At 35.0% G+C, this 19,266-nt stretch overlaps 1 protein-coding gene across 1 annotated transcript; it reads right to left on the reverse strand.

The window, feature by feature from the left end:
• Positions 1 to 11,989: 11,989 nt before the first annotated feature.
• LOC143622360 (uncharacterized) lies at positions 11,990 to 13,236 on the reverse strand. The gene is made up of 3 exons (XM_077093538.1): positions 12,846 to 13,236; positions 12,541 to 12,759; positions 11,990 to 12,024 (listed from the first exon to the last, which is right to left on the reverse strand). Exons 1-3 carry the CDS (start codon positions 13,234 to 13,236, stop codon positions 11,990 to 11,992), a joined length of 645 nt encoding a protein of 214 aa, XP_076949653.1.
• Positions 13,237 to 19,266: the final 6,030 nt, after the last annotated feature.

The raw sequence follows: 19,266 nt of genomic DNA on the forward strand, positions 1-19,266 counted from the left end.
ATCTACAAGGCTTGATTTTTCTCTAACGAAAATTACAAAATTTAACGGGCGTTACACTGAGAATTCGAAAAGTTATGGTGATGCATGAATTGTCGATTTTCAATTGGTTTTCTTTATATAATTCGTTTATTAGTTTTAATTGAAAATTCAAAAAGTTATGGTGGTACATAAACACTCGATTTTCAATTCGATTTCATTACTCATATTAGGTTTTTAGTAATTCCGTGTTTATATATCAAAATTTGATATATTTTTATTCGAAAATTTACGAGATTAGTACTGACTCATGAGCACTTTCGATTTCCATTTCAAATTTTATTTCATTCCATTGTACTTATTTATTTATTGTAAGACCACCAATCCCTGGAATCCTACAGTTGGTAATCATACAAGATACTTATAAAAATTTAAAACCAAAAAAAATTTCGTTTTATTTAAAACCGATTCAGAGTAAATAACATCAGAAAAAGTTTAAGTATTAAAAATCCCATACTCGGGTACAAGTGCCCAAAATCAAATGTAAATAAAATATCTGTCTTATTTGAAATCCTCGACCAGAAATGCCTTCAACCGTCCAAGTAGTCTCAAGCACGTCCAAGCGACAACCTCCAATCCTTAACCTGAAAGTCAATCTAGCATACACATAAAGTCAGCTAGAGCTGAGTGAGTTCAAGTTTTCATAAACAATATTCATACTTTATTTCAAAGTTATAGCTCTAAAACAGTAGAGAGAATAATAATAAAATAAATAAATATATTTCACCAAATAATAAATTCATCGTCGAACACGCGTACATGGGCCTCTCCACCACGAGTTAAGACTCGAGTAATATATTTGACCCGGAAACAGTAAGACCTAAGCACGTGACACGAGCCTCTCCACCACGAGTCAAACCCTAGTAATATATTTGACTCGGTCACGGCTTACACATCCAAACACGTGATACGGGCCTCTCCACCACGAGTATAACTCGAGTAATATATTTGATCCGATCACGGTTTTAACATACAACGAGACTCTTCACCACGGGATTTTAAAACCCGAGTAATATATTTGACCAACCAAAATGATGATCACGCCACACGGGCCTCTTCACCACGGGATTTGAAAACCCGAGTAATATATTTGACCCGGCCGTAATCACTATGCACACACACACATCAATAAGCTTACTTACATCATTCTTAGCCACAAGGAACTAAATATCATCACATAACCGTAGGCTATAAGGTAGCACATGCTCATACCTATATATATAGATGAATATATATATATATATATATATATATATATATATATATATACCAAAATATACCATATTACAAGTAAGTCATCCTTAGTCACGAATGACTAACTAACATCACTAGTCATAGGCCATAGGGTAGCGCATGCACATACATATATATATATATATATAGAAGTGGGTTCTAGTGAAAACTCCTCTTAAAAAAAACTTAAAAACTCCTTAAAACTTCTAAGAAACTATTTTTAACTTTTTAAAAAAAAAAATTTTGAAGTTTATTTTTTTCCATTATTCTTATATGTTGTTATTGGTTCAAAAAAAAAAAAACTTGTCTGTAACCTCGTCGGTATAGTGCGCATTGCATATATGCAAAAGTGTTTGTATTGCATAGAATACAACGGTATTGCACATATTTGATACACGCCATTGTATATATGCAATATAAGACTAATACACACATCGAATACACATTAGTACGTATGTGTAATACAACATTAACGCACATGTGCACAACATCGACTTTTATTTTAGTATAATTTTTTTTCCATATAACACAACACTACTACACATATACAATACACAAATATTGAATATATGCAATAAAACACTATTAAACTCAAAAATACATAGTAATACACATGTGTAATACAACGGTATCGCACAATAATACGTGTGTGCATTACAGCGATTTTTTTTTGTTTTTTTATTTTATTTTTATTTTTTTTATATTTTTCGAGTGAAATATAAGAAAATATAAGAATAATGGCTAAAACAGAATTTTGAAAATAATTTTTTATTTTTAATTAAAAATAATTATGTAGGAGTTTTTAAGTTTTCTCTTGATCCTCTCCCTATATATATATATATATATATATCATCCCAAACTATACCATATTACAAGTAAGCCTATGGGCCATAAGATAACATGTATGTATACATACCTAAATATCATCACAAGATATACCATAATACAAGTAAGCCTATGGGCCATAAGGTAACACATGTGTATACATTACCTAAATATCATCACAAGCTATACCATAATACAAGTAAGCCTTTGCAAAATCATTTAAACGGATTATCAAGTATAATCAGTTAGGTGTGTATGCTAGCCCAAAACTTGAAAAGCGTGAAAAAGGACATCATGAACTCACCTGACACGAGGCACAAAATCACCACGAGGTAGAGAACACATAAGTATTTCCACCACTCACACGCCTATCGGATTATACACAATAATTACTAACGATACCGAATGGACTCGTTTATCCTACGAGGTGTTCTAACATGGTTTGAGTAACCTACGCCTCATCCTTACCAATTTCAATTATAACAGCCCCCGGGGCCTTATATTTACCAAAACCACCCTTAGATAATCCCGGAAATAAAGAATTCCCAAATTACCCCCGGAAGTCCTCGGTGAGACGAATATGCGCGTTTATGAGTTGTTTAGGCACTTAACATCCAACTCAGTCCCGTGTGGACCAAATTTGATAAAATCACAGCCTACTAGCCCACACGAGACTACACGAGTTGGTTGGGTCGGTAACTCGCAAGCACAACGCACTAACTATCAAATAAACGTGAATTCGCGTTGTACCGACCCGTTTGAGTAACCAACAACCAATTCAGCCCCAATACTTAAAAAAATAATTTTCCAACATCCCGTATATCAAACTGAAGCTACCCGAACTGAATTGGTTGTTAATTGCTTCAAACCTCGGGTTAAACGCAACAATTCACTATTTTAGACAACCGAATACCAGCTTTCAATCTACCACTAGTTGACCAATCAAACGAATACCAAAGCACACGATTTTAAACTATGTTATATTAGACATACCTAAGAAGTTTATGGAGCAAGAACCTCAATCAAAACATCCCCGAAAGTGCTCAAAAGGACAGCCACCCGGTAAGCCTAAAACGAACTTATCGATCAATACGAGTATAAAATGCAGATTTAAGCATACGAAGATGCATTTTATTACATAGGAAAACCATAGAAATAAATTATCAAATTTTTACCAGAGTTTAATAAATGTCTTAGGATTTCAAAAATATTTTTTTTTATATTTTTCTAATGCACAAAAAAATCATAAAAATTCCTCCAACACAGAAAGGTACGTGCAGCTATTTCAGTGCGCAACAAAATGGTTTTATTTTTACAAAAATCATTACCAAACCAAATTAAACGATTCTAATTGGGTTTGATTATACGAATGGTTTGGTCATATTGTTCTATTTCCTCTCAAACATTTTGTTTATGTCATTTTGTTATTCATAATCCCAATGTTTTACCAATTTAAAATCAATATTCGATCTTGAAATTTTGATTATTTTATTCTCAATGTTTTACCAACTTGAGGTCAATGTTTTACTTTGATCTCAAAGTTGCAATTAGTTATTAATCTCAAATGTGGCCCTTATTCATGTTGATATTTTCATTTGTTTATTGAGTCATTATTGACTCCAAGAACTTACTTTATTCTTTTATTAAAGTTTCGTTATTATTCTCGGACCTAATGCTTATCGACTTGCGTGCTTACATTTTGTAGCTCAATGCTACGTTTACTTGACATGTTATTCTCAACTTTATTATTTCATGTTCATGATTTTAATTGATGTCATCCGTTATTCTAATTATTTCACACTAATCAAGAGTTTCACGCATCTTGTTTGGTAAACATCGTTGTATCTTTAAAACCTCAATGATTTCAATTTTCTCGCTTATCCTTGCCCTTAAGGATTGATTTCTATATATTATTAAATTTTGATCTGTTTAGTTTATCGTTCTTTAATACTAAAGTTTTCACATAAGGTCTTATTATATTTTAAACCCACATAATGGGACGGATTATGTGGACCATCCGACGACAAAGGTAATTACGGGTCGATACGTAATTATCCAAATCCTCGCATGGAAGACATAATAAGTACGTTGTGTGCAATAAATCGAAACCTAGAATGATTTTGAAAGACGGGACAAATGAAATATGATAAGGGCATGGAGGATACGCCGCTGGTACATCCAGTATATAAGTGTCCTTGTCATATTTCCCATTTGTGGTGTCTTTCGGGCCACTCAAAGATCGACGTTATTGTTTTTATTTAATTATGTATTTGTAAAATTGTTAAAAAAATTTATTATAACTCCTTGTATCAGTTGTTTTCTTTTAAAATTTCATTTTTATTTTAATTTTGGGAATAAATTTCTAAAAGTTGTGAATCCTGTAACATTCGTTACTTTTCAAACCCGAAAACTCAACCCATTTCGAATTTTTTGTTTTGTATAATATATATATATATATATATATATATATATATATATATAGGGAGAGGATCAAGAGAAAACTCACCTTTAGAGAGAAAACTTAAAAACTCCTAAAAATTCCTAAAGAATTATTTTTAATTAAAAATAAAAATATTTTTAAAATTCTGTTTTAGCCATTATTCTTATATTTTCTTATATTTCACTCGAAATAAATAAAAAAAATAAATAAAAAAAATAAAAAAACCCCCCGCTGTAATGCACATACGTATTACTATGCTATACCGTTGTATTACACATGTGTATTACTATGTATTTTTGAGTTTAATAGTGTTTTATTGCATATATTCAATATTTGAGTATTGTATATGCATAGTAGTGTTGTATTATATGGAAAAGAATAATAATAAAATAAAAGTCGATATGGTGCACATGTGCGTTAATATTGTATTACACATACGTACTAATGTGTATTCGATGTGTGTATTAGTCTTATATTGCATATATATAATAGTGTGTATCAAATATGTGCAATAGTTTTGTATTCTATGCAATACAAACACTTTTGCATATATGCAATGCACACTATTAAACATACGCACTATACCGACGAGGTAACCGATAATATTTTTTTTACCAATAACAACATATAAGAATAATGGAAAAAAAAAGAAACTTCAAAAAAAAATTTAAAAAAAGTTAAAAATAGTTTTTTAGGAGTTTTTAAGTTTTCTCTTTAAAAGTAGTTTTCACTAGATCCCACCCCTATACACACACACACACACACATATATATATATATATATAATATTTTCAAGTTTCGTTTCATGTAACACACATTAATTTTATTTTATTTGAATTTAAATTTAAATTTGTAACCTCCTAATCTCTTGCATTACTTCATAATAACACTGGTGCGCCGGTTCGCCGGTTTAGCTCATTTTTGCTTGTTTTTCGCTCAATTTAACCTCGAACAAGTCCCGAGACCTATATTATTCAAATATGTTAGTAATATACAAATCCTAACAAAAACCGAACATAAACTAATAAAATATTATATAAAATTTATAAGGGATTTATGTATATTAAGCATTATATCAGATATCCCCATACTTATCTCTTTTTCGTCCATGTAAAAGTCTCATTGCAATGGGATCAGCATAGGAGAAATACAGTGTTGAAAACATATAGGGTTATCTTAAAGCTTAGATAAACGTAAAAACCGCGATTGCCGATATTGTTTTCCACTTAAACCCAGCCACCAGCCTATCAAGCCCCCACGCACTTTAAGCATTTAAGTTCATGTGATATCAAAACCCTATGGGTCTCACACCTTTGGAGCTAAGATCCACCTACCCCATCTCAAGCATAGTAAAGACAATTAAAAATAATCGAGTTGAAGCAAACTGGTTCCACATATCACCGTAAGATAAGAACCCCTTAATGGTAAGAAGAAAATGCACTTAGATGGAATTAATGGATGATAGGTCAAGTGAGGTCGTACGAGCATGCCCTAAATATTATTGGAGTTTGTCGTATATATGCCCTAAGAAAATATTTATTGACTAGAAACTTTTGAGCCCCAATAGTGTATCCTTAGAGTCGCCATCCCCTTGGTAACACGTAAACTCTCAGTCTCGTCTAGTATGTGTACTTTGGCCTCTTTTTCTATTTTTGAGAATGCTTCTTTAGCATGTTTCATTACATAACTTTTCTCACTTTTGCTTTTCTGACCAACTTTAGGAATATTTATTTATTTATTTTTTTATTGTGCACTTAGGCATCTTTAACCTAAAAATATATAACTACCGACTAAAGCTCGTATAAAATTGGACATGGCGGGGCGCCACCACTTGTTATTTATTTTCATAAAACGGAGTGGCGTGCTAATTTTAAAATGCATTCAATTCTCACCACCTTAGGGTAATCGGCTTATGGTAATACTCCCTATACCTTATCGAATTTTAGCTTCACTGTCCCCCCTAGGATGAGAACCAACAAAATCTAAGATTAATTAGGTTTATTAAGAATATGCAATGGGAAGCCTTTCAAGACTAGTTGGGCCTACCGACACATCCCAATCTTAGTACGCCTTCTTTAATATTATCTCATATTATTAGTAGTTTGAAAAACCGATTCCTGATAAGTATCCTCATCTCCCATTTAAATGCAAAAAGAAACAAAATCAAAGAAGATTTTTCAAAATAATTTTTTTTCATCATTTTTTTTATTTATTATTAATTTTTTTACTCTGATTAAAATTTAACTATGACTCAAATGTCCTATACCCACACTTAAATTTTGCATTGTTGTCAATGCAAGGATAAGGACTAAAAATAAAAATAAATTCAAAATACAAAAAACTAAAAACCTAATACAGAAAAAAAAATAAAAATAAACAAGCAAGATAGATAACGGAAAAGAGTTGGCTGATAATATGCGCATGAAAATATTATGCCAAAGTCTTCTTCCATGTATGCCCTCTAACTCCAAACGTGCTCTTAAAACAATCATCTCTTTCCTCCTACTCACGAACAGAAGCGGCAAAAATTCAACAAAAAATATCTAAAACATATCTTATCAACTTGATAGATTTAAATGTTCAAAGTACAAGGGATTTATGTATATTAAGCATTATATCAAATATCCCCATACTTATCTCTTTTTCGTCCATGAAAAAGTCTCATTACAATGGGATCAGCATCGGAGAAATACAGTGTTAAAAACATATAAGGTTATCTTAAAGCTCAGATAAACGTAAAAACCGCGATTGCCGATATTGTTATCCACTTAAACCCAGCCACCAGCCTATCAATGTAAGCCCCCGAAACCCGGGAATCCTACAGTTGTTCATCATATCCAAAAATTCATAAAAATTTAAAACCAAACAATTCTTTTTATTTAAAGCAAGTTCAGAGTAAATAACAGCGGAAAAAGTGTAAGTATTTAAAAATCCCAAATACGGGTACAAGTGTCCAAAAATCAAATATAAATAAAATATCTGATTTTTTTGAAATCCTCGACCAAAAATGCCTTCAACCTTCCGAGTAGTCTCCAGCACGTCCAAGCGGTAGCATCCACTTCTTAACTTGAAAGTCAATCTAACATACACACAAAGTCAGCTTGAGCTGAGTGAGTTCAAGTTTTCATAAACAATAATTCATACTTGTTTTCAAAGTTATAGTTATAAACAATAGAGAGGATAAAATAAAATAAATAATATAATTCACCAAGTAATACATTCATCGTCAAACACACGTACACGGGCATCTCCACCACGAGTCAAGACTTGAGTAATATATTTGACCCGGACGCGGTAAGACCTAAGCATGTGACACGAGACTCTCCACCACGGGTCAAACCCGAGTAATATATTTGACTCGGTCATAGCTTACATATCCAAGCACGAGATACGGGCCTCTCCACCACGGGTACAACCCGAGTAATATATTTGACCCGGTCTTGGCTCACACATCCAAGCACGTGATACGGGCCTCTCCACCACGGGTAACCACGGGTACAACCTGAGTAATATATTTGACCCGGTCTTGGCTCACACATCCAAGCACGTGACACGGGCCTCTCCACCACGGGTACAACCCGAGTAGTATATTTGACCCGATTGCGGCTCAACATCCAACGGGCCTCTTCACCACGGGATTTTAAAACCCGAGTAATATATTTGACCCGCCAAAATGATGATCACGTCACACGGGCCTCTCCCCCACGGGTACAACCCGAGTAATATATTTGACCCGACCGTGAATCACCATGCACACACACATCAATAAGCCTACTCACATCATTCTTAGTCACGAGGAACTAAATATCATCACACAACCGTAGGCTATAAGGTAACACATACCCATGTATACATACATACCTCCATACATACATACATACATATATATATATATATATATATATATATATATATATATATATATCATCCCATACGGGAATTAAGTAAATAGGTCAACTCATTTTCAATTACTACCAAGTCTACTAACATCCTCGAGTCTAGACCATTAATAATGTACGTAACCTTAAAGGATACAAGACCATAAACGAGTCTAAAATATCCTAAAGCATATAAAATAATTCAAATATAACTTTCAAAATGCACAATCATGAATGAGACCATGTAGTACCATTCAAATAGTTGTAACGGGTAAAATCGTATAAAATTGGATTTCGGTGTGTATGCTAGCCCAAAACTTAAAAGAGTTAAAAAGGGGGCATCATGAACTCACCTTAAATCAATCGAACACCTGCAACGAGCTAGGAAATCCCTAATTGCACAATCACAAGCAAGGGCCTGTAAATTATACACAACGCGTTACTAAACTAGACCGCAAGAACACACTTGCCTAATGGGCCGCTCAAGCCCAACACTTTGGCCCAAGGCCCAACACCTTGGCCCAAGGCCCAACAACTTGGCCCAAGGCCCAATACTTTACCTCAGCCCCTAAAACCCTTCAACTAACCAAATCCACCCTACGATTATGGCCGGGGCTAACCATGATGCACAACTCACCCACCGGTAATCAAATCGAGTCGAATACGCGCATAATAAATCTTAAAACCAATTGTCAAACGAATCAGCTCCAAATGGACTAAATTCCCATCTTAACCTTTTCTTACATCATAATTATGTCACCCGAGTTGATAGGGTTGACGGTTACTTTTTACAACTTTCAATTTAACATTTAAACGAAAATTCGCACACCGCCGACTTGATTGACCAATCACCAACCAAAACAGCCCCGAGTATCAAAAATATAATTTTCCCATAGCCCTTAGACTCCCCTAGGGCCATGCAAACTGATTCGGTTGGTCACCCAACCGATTAACGCATCAAACTCAACCATTTACAATTCTACACCCGATAAACCCAATTTTTCGAACTAAAATCGATTGACCGACCTAAACACCTCCATTGGCCATGAAATTTTAGTATTTTGTAAGTGACATACCTAGGAATTTGACGGAGCACGAACTTCAATTATAACAGCCCCGAAAGATGCGAGAAAGGGCAGCCACCGGTTAAACCTGAAACGAACTTATCGATCAATAACGAATATAACATGCAGATTTTAGCATGCAAAGATGTATTTTATTACATAGGAAAACCATGGAATTAAATTATTAAATTTTTACCAGAGTTGCATAAATATCTTAAGTTTATAAAAATATTTTTATTATATTTTTCTAGTGGACGCAAAAATCATAAAAATTCCTCCAACACAGAAAGGTATATGTAGCTATTTCAGCGCGCAACAAAATGGTTTTATTTTTATAAAATTCATTACCGAACCAAATTAAACGATTCCAATTTGGTTTGATTCTTAACTCAAAATATTAAGTTACAGAAGTAGAACCAACTAATTTGGACTTGTTGAAAAAGAGTTATGATGTCGGGAACACAGACCAGAATCCGACATCCCGCATCAGCTTTGACACTCGATTTTATAAAATCATAAAAACCATTCAAATCTCGTCCAAAAATTACGTATTATACCTTTCTGGAAACTAGACTCAAATTAGAACATCATGGAATCAAGAATCGATCAAAAACAGTAGATTAACATTGCGTTACAGACCCTACAATAAACATATACGAATCTGTCAGCAAGCTGTTATCATCAAAACTCAATCTTAACGACCAATAAGCGCGTTAATATGATCAATTAAGGTGTAAAAGACATGGGGAATCATAAAACCGACCTTGAGTTGAAGTTTTCATGGCTGAAGCTTGGCTGGGCAGAAGAAAAACAAGCAGGGAGGGTCCAGGTCCGATCGGCTGCAAATATGTTTAGGGTTAGGGTTTTCTTTTGTTTTATGATATAATAAAAATAGTTACATCCAAGTCCCTCCAAATTGAAGTATGTAGCAACTTGGGTGGAAAGTTAAGTGAGAACGTTTACGAGGTTTGCAAGGAGCTCCCGAGAGAATGTCGGGTCAAGCCCGAAAGGTGTACATAACACTACAAGATTAAACATTTTGTCGGAAATTAACGGGCGTTACAATCAAGCCCCCACACACTTTAAGCATTTAAGTTCATGTGGTATCAAAAACCTATGGGTCTCACACCTTTGGAGCTAAGATCCACCTACCTCATCTCAAGCATAGTAAAGACAATTAAAAATAACCGAGTTGAAGCAAACTGGTTCCACATATCACCGTAAGATAAGAACCCATTAATGGTAAGAAGAAAATGCACTTAGATGGAATTAATGGATGATAGGTCAAGTGAGGTCGTACGAGCATGCTCTAAATATTTTTAGACTTTGTCCTATACATGCCTTAAGAAAATATTTATTGACTAGAAACTTTCGAGCCCCAATAGTGTATTCTCAGAGTCGCCATTCCCTTGGTAATACGTAAACTCTCAGTCTCGTCTTGTATGTGCACTTTAGCCTCTTTTTCTATTTTTGAGAATGCTTCTTTAGCATGTTTCATTACATAACTTTTCTCACTTTTGCTTTTTCAGACCAACTTTTGGAATACTTATTTATTTATTTCTTTATTTTTTTATTATGCACTTAGGCATATTTAACCTAAAAATATATAACTACAGACTAAAACTCGTATAAAATTGGGCATGGCGTGGCGCCACCACTCTTTATTTATTTTCATAAAACGGAGTGGCGGGTTAATTTTAAAGTGCATTCAATTCTCACCACCTTAGGGTAATCAGCTTATGGTAATACTTCCTATACCTTATCGAATTTCAGCTTCACTGTCCCCCTAGGATGAGAACCCACAAAATATAAGATTAATTAGGTTTATTAAAAATATGCAATGGGAAGCCTTTCAAGACTAGTTGGGCCTACCGACACATCCCAAGCTTAGTACGCCTTCTTTAATATTATCTCATATTATTAGTAGTTTGAAAAACCGATTCCAGATAAGTATCCTCATCTCCCATTTAAATGCAAAAAGAAACAAAATCAAAGAACATTTTTCAAAATATTTTTTTTTTCATCATTTATTTATTTATTATTATTTTTTTACTCTGATTAATATTTAACTATGACTATCCCTACACTTAAATTTTGCATTGTCCTCAATGCAAGGATAAGGACTAAAAATAAAAATAAATTCAAAATACAAAAAACTAAAAACCTAAAAAAGAAAAAAAATAAATAAAAATAAACAAGCAAGATAGATAATGAAAAAAACTTAGCTGATAATATGCGCACGAAAATATGATGCCAAAGTCTTCTTCCATATATGCCCTCCAACTCCAAACGTGCTCATAAAACAATCATCTCTTTCGTTTTACTAACGAATAGAAGCGGCAAAAATTCAACAAACAATATCTAAAACATATCTTATCAACTTGATAGATTTAAACGTTCAAAGTATTTCACCAGACCAACCAACCCACCCAATATATAAAACATGAATAAATTGCAGCAAATAATAAAAAGTATACGGTTTGGCTGCTCCATCCCCATACTTGAATTTTTTCATTACACTTCATGGAGGTCATTTTCTAGCTCAAAACCTTCAAAACTTAAAAACAAAAACAAAGAAGAACTACAAAAATCTACGTTAGTGACTCGACATGACTCAAAAATAAAGATATGACAAATATACAAACTCTACCCTTGAGTTTTCACTTAAGACACTCTACTGTGTGATCTAATCAGCTGCCTAAGTGGAGCTTCCTCCACCTCGGTAAAACTCCATGGTCCTCTAAGAAACTGCATCACGATACGACCATTCACCAGACTTGTTCTTCTCATTTCTAACTCCTCCAAACTCCACAAACTTCCGCTTTCCACCGACTCTTTCTTTATCAAACTCCATCGCCTCTCGAGAACTCGTGACCTCTCTCTCCTCCTCTCAACAAACTCTGACAGAACGGGGATGCTCAAGACGTGGATCCATGCCCGGAATAAAAGACTCAATCGCATAAACGGGATGACATGATCAATGAGACCGTCTTGACCACTCGGGTGTCTCATGGATTTAGCAACATAAGTGACACTATCGTCGCCGACTCTAAAAGTGATCTTACCTTCAATTACATCAACAAGTGCCCCGGTAGTACGCAAGAATGGACGACCTAAAATAATAGGAACTCTCTCATCGGCCTTCATATCTAAACCAAAGTCTACGGGGAAAACCAAATTATCGACTTTCACGAGCAAGTTTTCTATGATCCCCCTAGGATACCTCACCGAACGGTCAGCTAAAGACAACGACATATGAGTGGGGGTGAGTTCCCTAGGCCTAGCTTCTGACACAACGAATAGGGAATTAAATTTATGTTAGCTCCTAGGTCGGCCAATGCTTTACACGAGGTATCCCTACCAAACAAACATGGAATGGTGAAAACACCGGGATCAGGTATCTTATTGAGAACTACTGCCGAACACTCTCCGTTTAGTGGAACGATCGAAAGCTCCTCCAGACTTTCCTTTCGTTTAAGAAGATCTTTCAAAAACTTGGCATACTTCGGCATATGCTGGAGGGCCTCGATAAATGGAAGATTAATCCTAAGCTGCATGAACATGTCCAAGAAGTTCTCGTATTCTCTACTAAATTTCTGATTCTTAAGACGGGCTGGATAAGGGGCATGAGCATGATCTATAAGCAGTGAAGGCCTAATATCTCTCGGTTTCTTCTCTTCACTACCTCTAACTATGGGCTCATTGGTTGGTGCGGTACTTGCTGGGTCTAGCCTAGGTTGCACCCTCCCAGGAGTCTTCATCACTATCTCCTCATCAACTAACTCATCTCTCCTCTACCTAAAATCCTACCCCTACAAGTAGAAATGGCATTTAACTAAGCTGCTGGATTATGCTGAGTGGAACCCGAAAACTGACCTAGGGGTCTCTCATCTAAACGTCGGGCTATATCACCTATGGTTCTCTGAAGATCTAAAAGTGCGGACTGGTGATTCCTTAAAAGCAAATCATGATCGGCAATTTTTTCTGAGTTTCTTGATCTCTAACTAGTATTTGCTTGATCATCACTTCTAACCTACCCATACCACTACTCAAATCCTGCCCATTACTCCCACCTTAACTACTTTCATCCCCACTAAACGACTGATCCTGCCCATGGTTAAGATTTGAATTTGATTGGAAACCACGGGGTGCACCGGAGGAAAGCCAATTAGAGTTATAATTATTACTTTTATAATTGTTCCAATTTGAATTATTATTTCCATTAGACGCATTAGGAACCCTATTTTGCCCTCCTATGAACTCTACATGCTCCTGACTCATCAACGGACAATCTAAAGTCCCATGCCGTCCTCTACACAACTCACACTTTTCAACCTTAGCCTTAATTTCTTTAATCTCACGAGCTAGACTCTCTAAGGTAGTCGCCACACTAGTATCCAGATTAACCTGGTGCACACCTCGGACGGATGAGGGTGTACTAGTGATGGGATTTGAATTACCGTTACATGGCCTTTTAGCAAACTCATATTGGGCAAAACTCTCAAATAATTCATTACACTCAACTACATTTTTCTTATCCATTAAATTACCTCCAGCAGCTGTGTCAAATCGAGCCTGAGTCTCATATGTCAACCCATTGTAAAACTTCTCAACAAGGGCCCACGGAGTAAGACCATGCTGTGAACAACAGGACAGTAAACCCTGAAAACGCTCCAAATCTTGATAGTTTGGCTCGTTCGGCTCCATATGGAAAGAGTGAATTTGATCACGGAGACGAGATGCTTTGGCAAGTGAGAAGTATTCTTTAAGAAAGCGGTACGCAACGCCTCCCAAGTAATAAATGCTCCGGCAGGTTTTGAATCGAGCCAAGTGGCGGCACGACCCCTAAGTAAAAACGGGGAACAAATGGAGGAAAATGGCATCTTCATTATCACCTTGAAAATTGAACGTTCTGAGCACACGGGTGAGAAGGTGAATCGAGCCAAGTGGCGGCATGACCCAACTGAGTAGACTCTATGTAAATCCGAAAATAAAACTAATAATAAATAAAATAAACTAGATTTAAAATTAAACTAAAATTAGTTAGACTCCTACGACTCAAAGACAAAACAAAACTAAACGAAACAAGTAGCACGTATTTAGTAGATAAATCTAATCAAAGCTAATAACGCAATCGCCAAGAGTCCCCCGAAACAGTGCCAAAAACTTGTTGTGCTAAAAGTAGTCTTAATAATTATTAACTAAAATTACGCTAATCTAGACACTAAGTAATAAATTCTAGACTCTTAAACTTAACTAAACTACTAACCGGCAAGTGAACCGATTGACTCTAGTACAGTTAAGTAAGTCCAGATATCGAACCCACAAGACGCTTTAAATTACGTAACTAGCTAATTAGACTCAACTAATACTGACACGACTATTTGTTTGCTTAAATGGGGGTTTTTATTTAAAATACTAATTTAAGACTTGTTGATACATGTTTTGGACGTCTCGGTCTTTATTAGTTTATTATTATAAATATCTTATAATGTAAGTGCTATTAATGTAAAGATGCTCATTCGCTCTATTGAAAGTTACATTCTTTACCCCGTAACGAATGTAACACTTTCGTATTAATGGTAAGCTCATTCGTTAACCTAGCTTAACGAAGGAGATAACGAATGAAGGGCATTCGCTATAGTTAAATATATTAACAAATGGGGTTGTTCATTCGTTTGGTTTAAAGTAGTGAATGACACATTCGTTATGGGATAACATAACGAATGTGGTCATCCTCCTATATATACCTGTAAGCTTATTAGTTAATAAAATAGTTCTGATTATTATTCCTCTGAGTCGTTACTCTGCCCAAATTCCCTCTCAACACACACACTGCACACACTTAATCGTATTAGACCTAATCATATACCAAATCAACAAATAGCACGATGTCATCGAAGATCTAGATCCATATCAGGCCCTCTCAAGTGGTATCAGAGCATTAACCAAAGCGTTTGATAAAACACGTTTTTAATATTTGAAAAGATACATACGGATTTTCAAAAGGCTGACATTTATACCAAAGCTTACAGGTACATATAGGTGGATGATATTGAAAAGATACATAGGGATTTTCAAAAGGCTGACCTTTATACCAAAGCGATTGATAAAACACGTTTTCAGTATTTGCTGGGTATAAACGGTTTAAAAACTTTAACTGATATTCAAAAGCTTGGCTAAATCATTTTATTTTCATTTTTTCTTGTTTTTAGTTTAATTTTTGTTGTTTTTAGGGGGAGAAAATGAAAAATTCAAAAATATTGTGATTTCTGTTTGTACAAAGAAAATTTAAAAACTCCAAAAACATTCAAATTTTTAAAATTACAAAAACATTGAAAAATGCTCCTCAAAATGAGTCTTGAAGCAAAAAGGGAAAATGATAGTACATTGGTCATTTGATCCCAAGTCCAGTAAAAAGTAAGCAATAAAAGACTGAATGCTTAACTGTATCGATGTATTGGTAGGTCTTTTGACAAATAAGTAAGAACTAGTAAGAGATATAAACATAAAATACTTGCCAAATCTAGTGAGGTTACATCTTGATGCATAGTTAAATATCTGTATTAAGTACCAAAAATTTTTAAGATTGATGTGTGTGCATGCTTTCATTTTTAAAGATCATTCTGATTTATTTTATCTTTCATTTTGCAAAGAAATTCAACTTCATTTTTTCTTTATTTTTATTCAAATCTTGGATCCTCTCCTGCGCGATAAGATTATCCGACCTGAGGGTTAAGATTTGAGTATTCTGCTTTATTTTCTTAGTGTTTCGTACAAGCCTTGGATCTCCTCCGCGTATACCATAAGCACAAACGTGTGAAAGTCATGTATCCAACTGGGGATTAAGGCCTGTGCAATTTCAACTTGTTTTTATCTTTTTATTTTGTTAAAATGGAACTTTATCTGCGTATAGTAATACCGATCTTAAGGGAAAATTTTAACCTTCTGCTTTATTTTTCTTTGTTATTTTTGCATGAGTCACAGCAAATCAAGTTAAAAAACAAAAAGAAAAACGTACATGTGAAATTCACTGTATAGGAGATATAAAATTATGTCTGATAGGTGGGTCCCACATAAGAATTGTGCTTAATTAAATCTTTAAATATATCAGCGAAAGTTCTGAAAAATTTGTTGGAAGATTTAAGTGGACAACAATAACAATAATCGACTTAACGTCAGTCATAATAAAACGCTGAAAATAAAACTGTGGTGGATGGAAAATTTGATCAATATGATTCTCTGCTCGACTCACAAAAATATGCACTGCTTTGATAGTTAAGAGTTTACTGCTTCACCTTGTTTATTGTTTGAAAAATTTAAAAATTCATAAAGATTTTAGTTTTCTGCTTTATTTTCGATTCTCCAAGCTGGCGAATAATCCAAAAACAAAAAGATAAGGTGTGTTTACCTCAAACTTTAGGTTAATCGTGCTTAAAGTATTTTCAACTGGTATCAGTTGATTTTTTTTAAATGTAAAAATCCGCTTAATTTAAACATTACCTATCTTTGGTTTGATCGGGTATTTTAATGTATGCAATTGAAACCCTAATTGGTTGTAATGATTATTTAATTTATTGTTAAAACCACAATTGGTTTTAATGATTATTTAATTCCTTAATGAGATTTTGTCTCATTCGCTAAGGATGTTTGGTGATTCGTTAACCCAGGTTTAACGAATGTAAAGCCTTTTGTTATTTAATCATAACGAATGAATACCTCTATTCGTTATAATGACATTCGCTTCTGTTATGCATAATGAATGGAATACATTCGTGAAAACAGTTAACGAATAAAATGAATGATAATGTATCATTCGTTAAAATTTTAAGGAATGACTCTCAGATTCGTTATAAATTTAACGAATGAAAGAATTAAAGTATTATTCGTTAAAGTTTTAACGAATGGAAATCTAATTCGTTTAAAATCTTGAACGAATTAGATGTTTAAGTTAACGATTGAGGCCATTCATTAGTTCAAATTTGAACGAATAACCTCGATGGGAGTGAAATTATTGTGGTTTATAATCCCAATGTCATACGAATGACCCTTCATTCACCATTTCCTATTACATTTCCATCCTAATAGAACTCTTGCAATTTTTTTCCAAATTCTCATACCTGCTTGTTATCTCAATTGATTAAAATATTCTTGTTATTCAGGTAATGGCGATCACAACCATATGATTCTCATGGGATTTCATCGGTGATTTAGAGGTTAACTGAATAAGTTTGATAAGTGAATAAACCGAACAGTTTACAGGCTTTAAAAACTCATAAGTTGATAAAAATTAGTGTCAATGATCTTTATTTAATGTATTAAACCAATTTCCGAACTTTGTCATTGAGGTTAATTGTGAAATGTGATAGGAAATCAAAGGTTTCATAGATAATGTTCTTTGTCTTTGACTGTAATTAGTCAAAATTAATAGAATGTTTGACTTGTATTTGTCAAAGTTTTCAGTTTAATACAGATTCGTTATTCTTGTAACGAATGTTAAAATCAGAGTCGTTATGTTGTTAACGAATGACTATCCAGATGATTTACCAGATGTGCCGCCGAATCGCGAGGTCGAGTTCCAGATAGACCTTGTGCCGGATGCAAAATCCATTGCTCGAGCCCCTTACCATCTAGCACCAAATAAAATGAAAGAACTTATGGCTCAATTGGAAGACTTGCTCGACAAGGGCTTCATTCGACCGAGAATCTCACCTTGGGGTGCCCCGGTCCTGTTAGTCAAGAAGAAGGACGGTAGCATGCGAATTTGCATCGACTACCGTGAATTGAATAAACTCACTGTAAAAATCGGTACCCTCTACCAAGGATCGACGACTTATTTTATCAGCTCCAAGGAGCTAGTTGGTTCTCGAAGATTGACCTTAGGTCCGGGTATCATCATTAAAAAATTCGGGAGGAAGATATCCCTAAGACTGCCTTCCGTACTCGTTATGGACATTATGAATTTCTCGTGATGTCTTTCGGTTTGACCAATGCACCGGCTGCGTTCATGGATCTTATGAACCGGGTGTGTAGACCGATGCTTGATCGTTCTGTTATTGTGTTTATCGACGACATTCTTGTGCACTCCAAAAGCGAATACGATCACGCTGGTCATCTCACGGAAGTTTTGGAAGCTCTGCGAAAGAACAAGTTGTATGCGAAATTTTCTAAGTGTTCTTTTTGGTTACGCGAGGTTTAGTTCTTGGGTCATGTTATTAACCCGAGTGGTATTTTGGTTGACCCTGCAAAGGTGAAAGCCGTAAACGATTGTGAATCTCCTAAGTCTCCGTCCGAAATTCGTAGCTTTCTGGGCTTGGCGGGGTATTACCACCGCTTCATTCCCGACTTTTCGAAGATCGCTTCGTCGTTGACCAAGTTGACTAAGAAGAGCGTTATGTTTGTGTGGGGTTCTGAGCAGGAGGAGGCTTTCTTCGAATTAAAGGACCGGTTGATGCATGCTCCGATTTTAGCTTTACCCGATGGCACTGACGATCTAGTTGTTTATTCTGTTGCCTCTTATCAGGGGCTTGGGTGTGTTCTGATGCAGTGAGGCCGAGTCATAGCTTATGCCTCACGGTAGTTAAAGCCTCATGAGGCGAATTATCCTACTCACAATTTGGAGTTGGCGGCGGTTGTGTTTGAACTTAATTTGTGGAGACAATATTTGTACGGTGTCCCTTGTGTTATCTATATCGATCATTAGAGCTTAAAGTATTTCTTTGAGCAAAAGGAACTGAATATGCGTCAGCGTCGGTGGCTGGAATTGATTAAGGATTATGATTTGGAGATTA

Source organism: Bidens hawaiensis, unplaced genomic scaffold (assembly GCF_021521415.1).
Source record: "Bidens hawaiensis isolate Kalapana, Puna unplaced genomic scaffold, B.hawaiensis_p1.1 tig00003126_1, whole genome shotgun sequence".
NCBI lineage: Eukaryota > Viridiplantae > Streptophyta > Magnoliopsida > Asterales > Asteraceae > Bidens > Bidens hawaiensis.

Coding starts and splice junctions, on each gene's coding strand:
- LOC143622360 (XM_077093538.1), bottom strand. CDS start 13,236: ATGAAGACTCCTGGGAGGGTGCAACCTAGGCTAGACCCAGCAAGTACC. Junction 12,760..12,845: donor CGGTGTTTTCACCATTCCAT/GTTTGTTTGGTA, acceptor TTGTGTCAGAAG/CTAGGCCTAGGGAACTCACC. Junction 12,025..12,540: donor ACTTGTTGATGTAATTGAAG/GTAAGATCACTT, acceptor TAAGTTTTGAAG/GTTTTGAGCTAGAAAATGAC.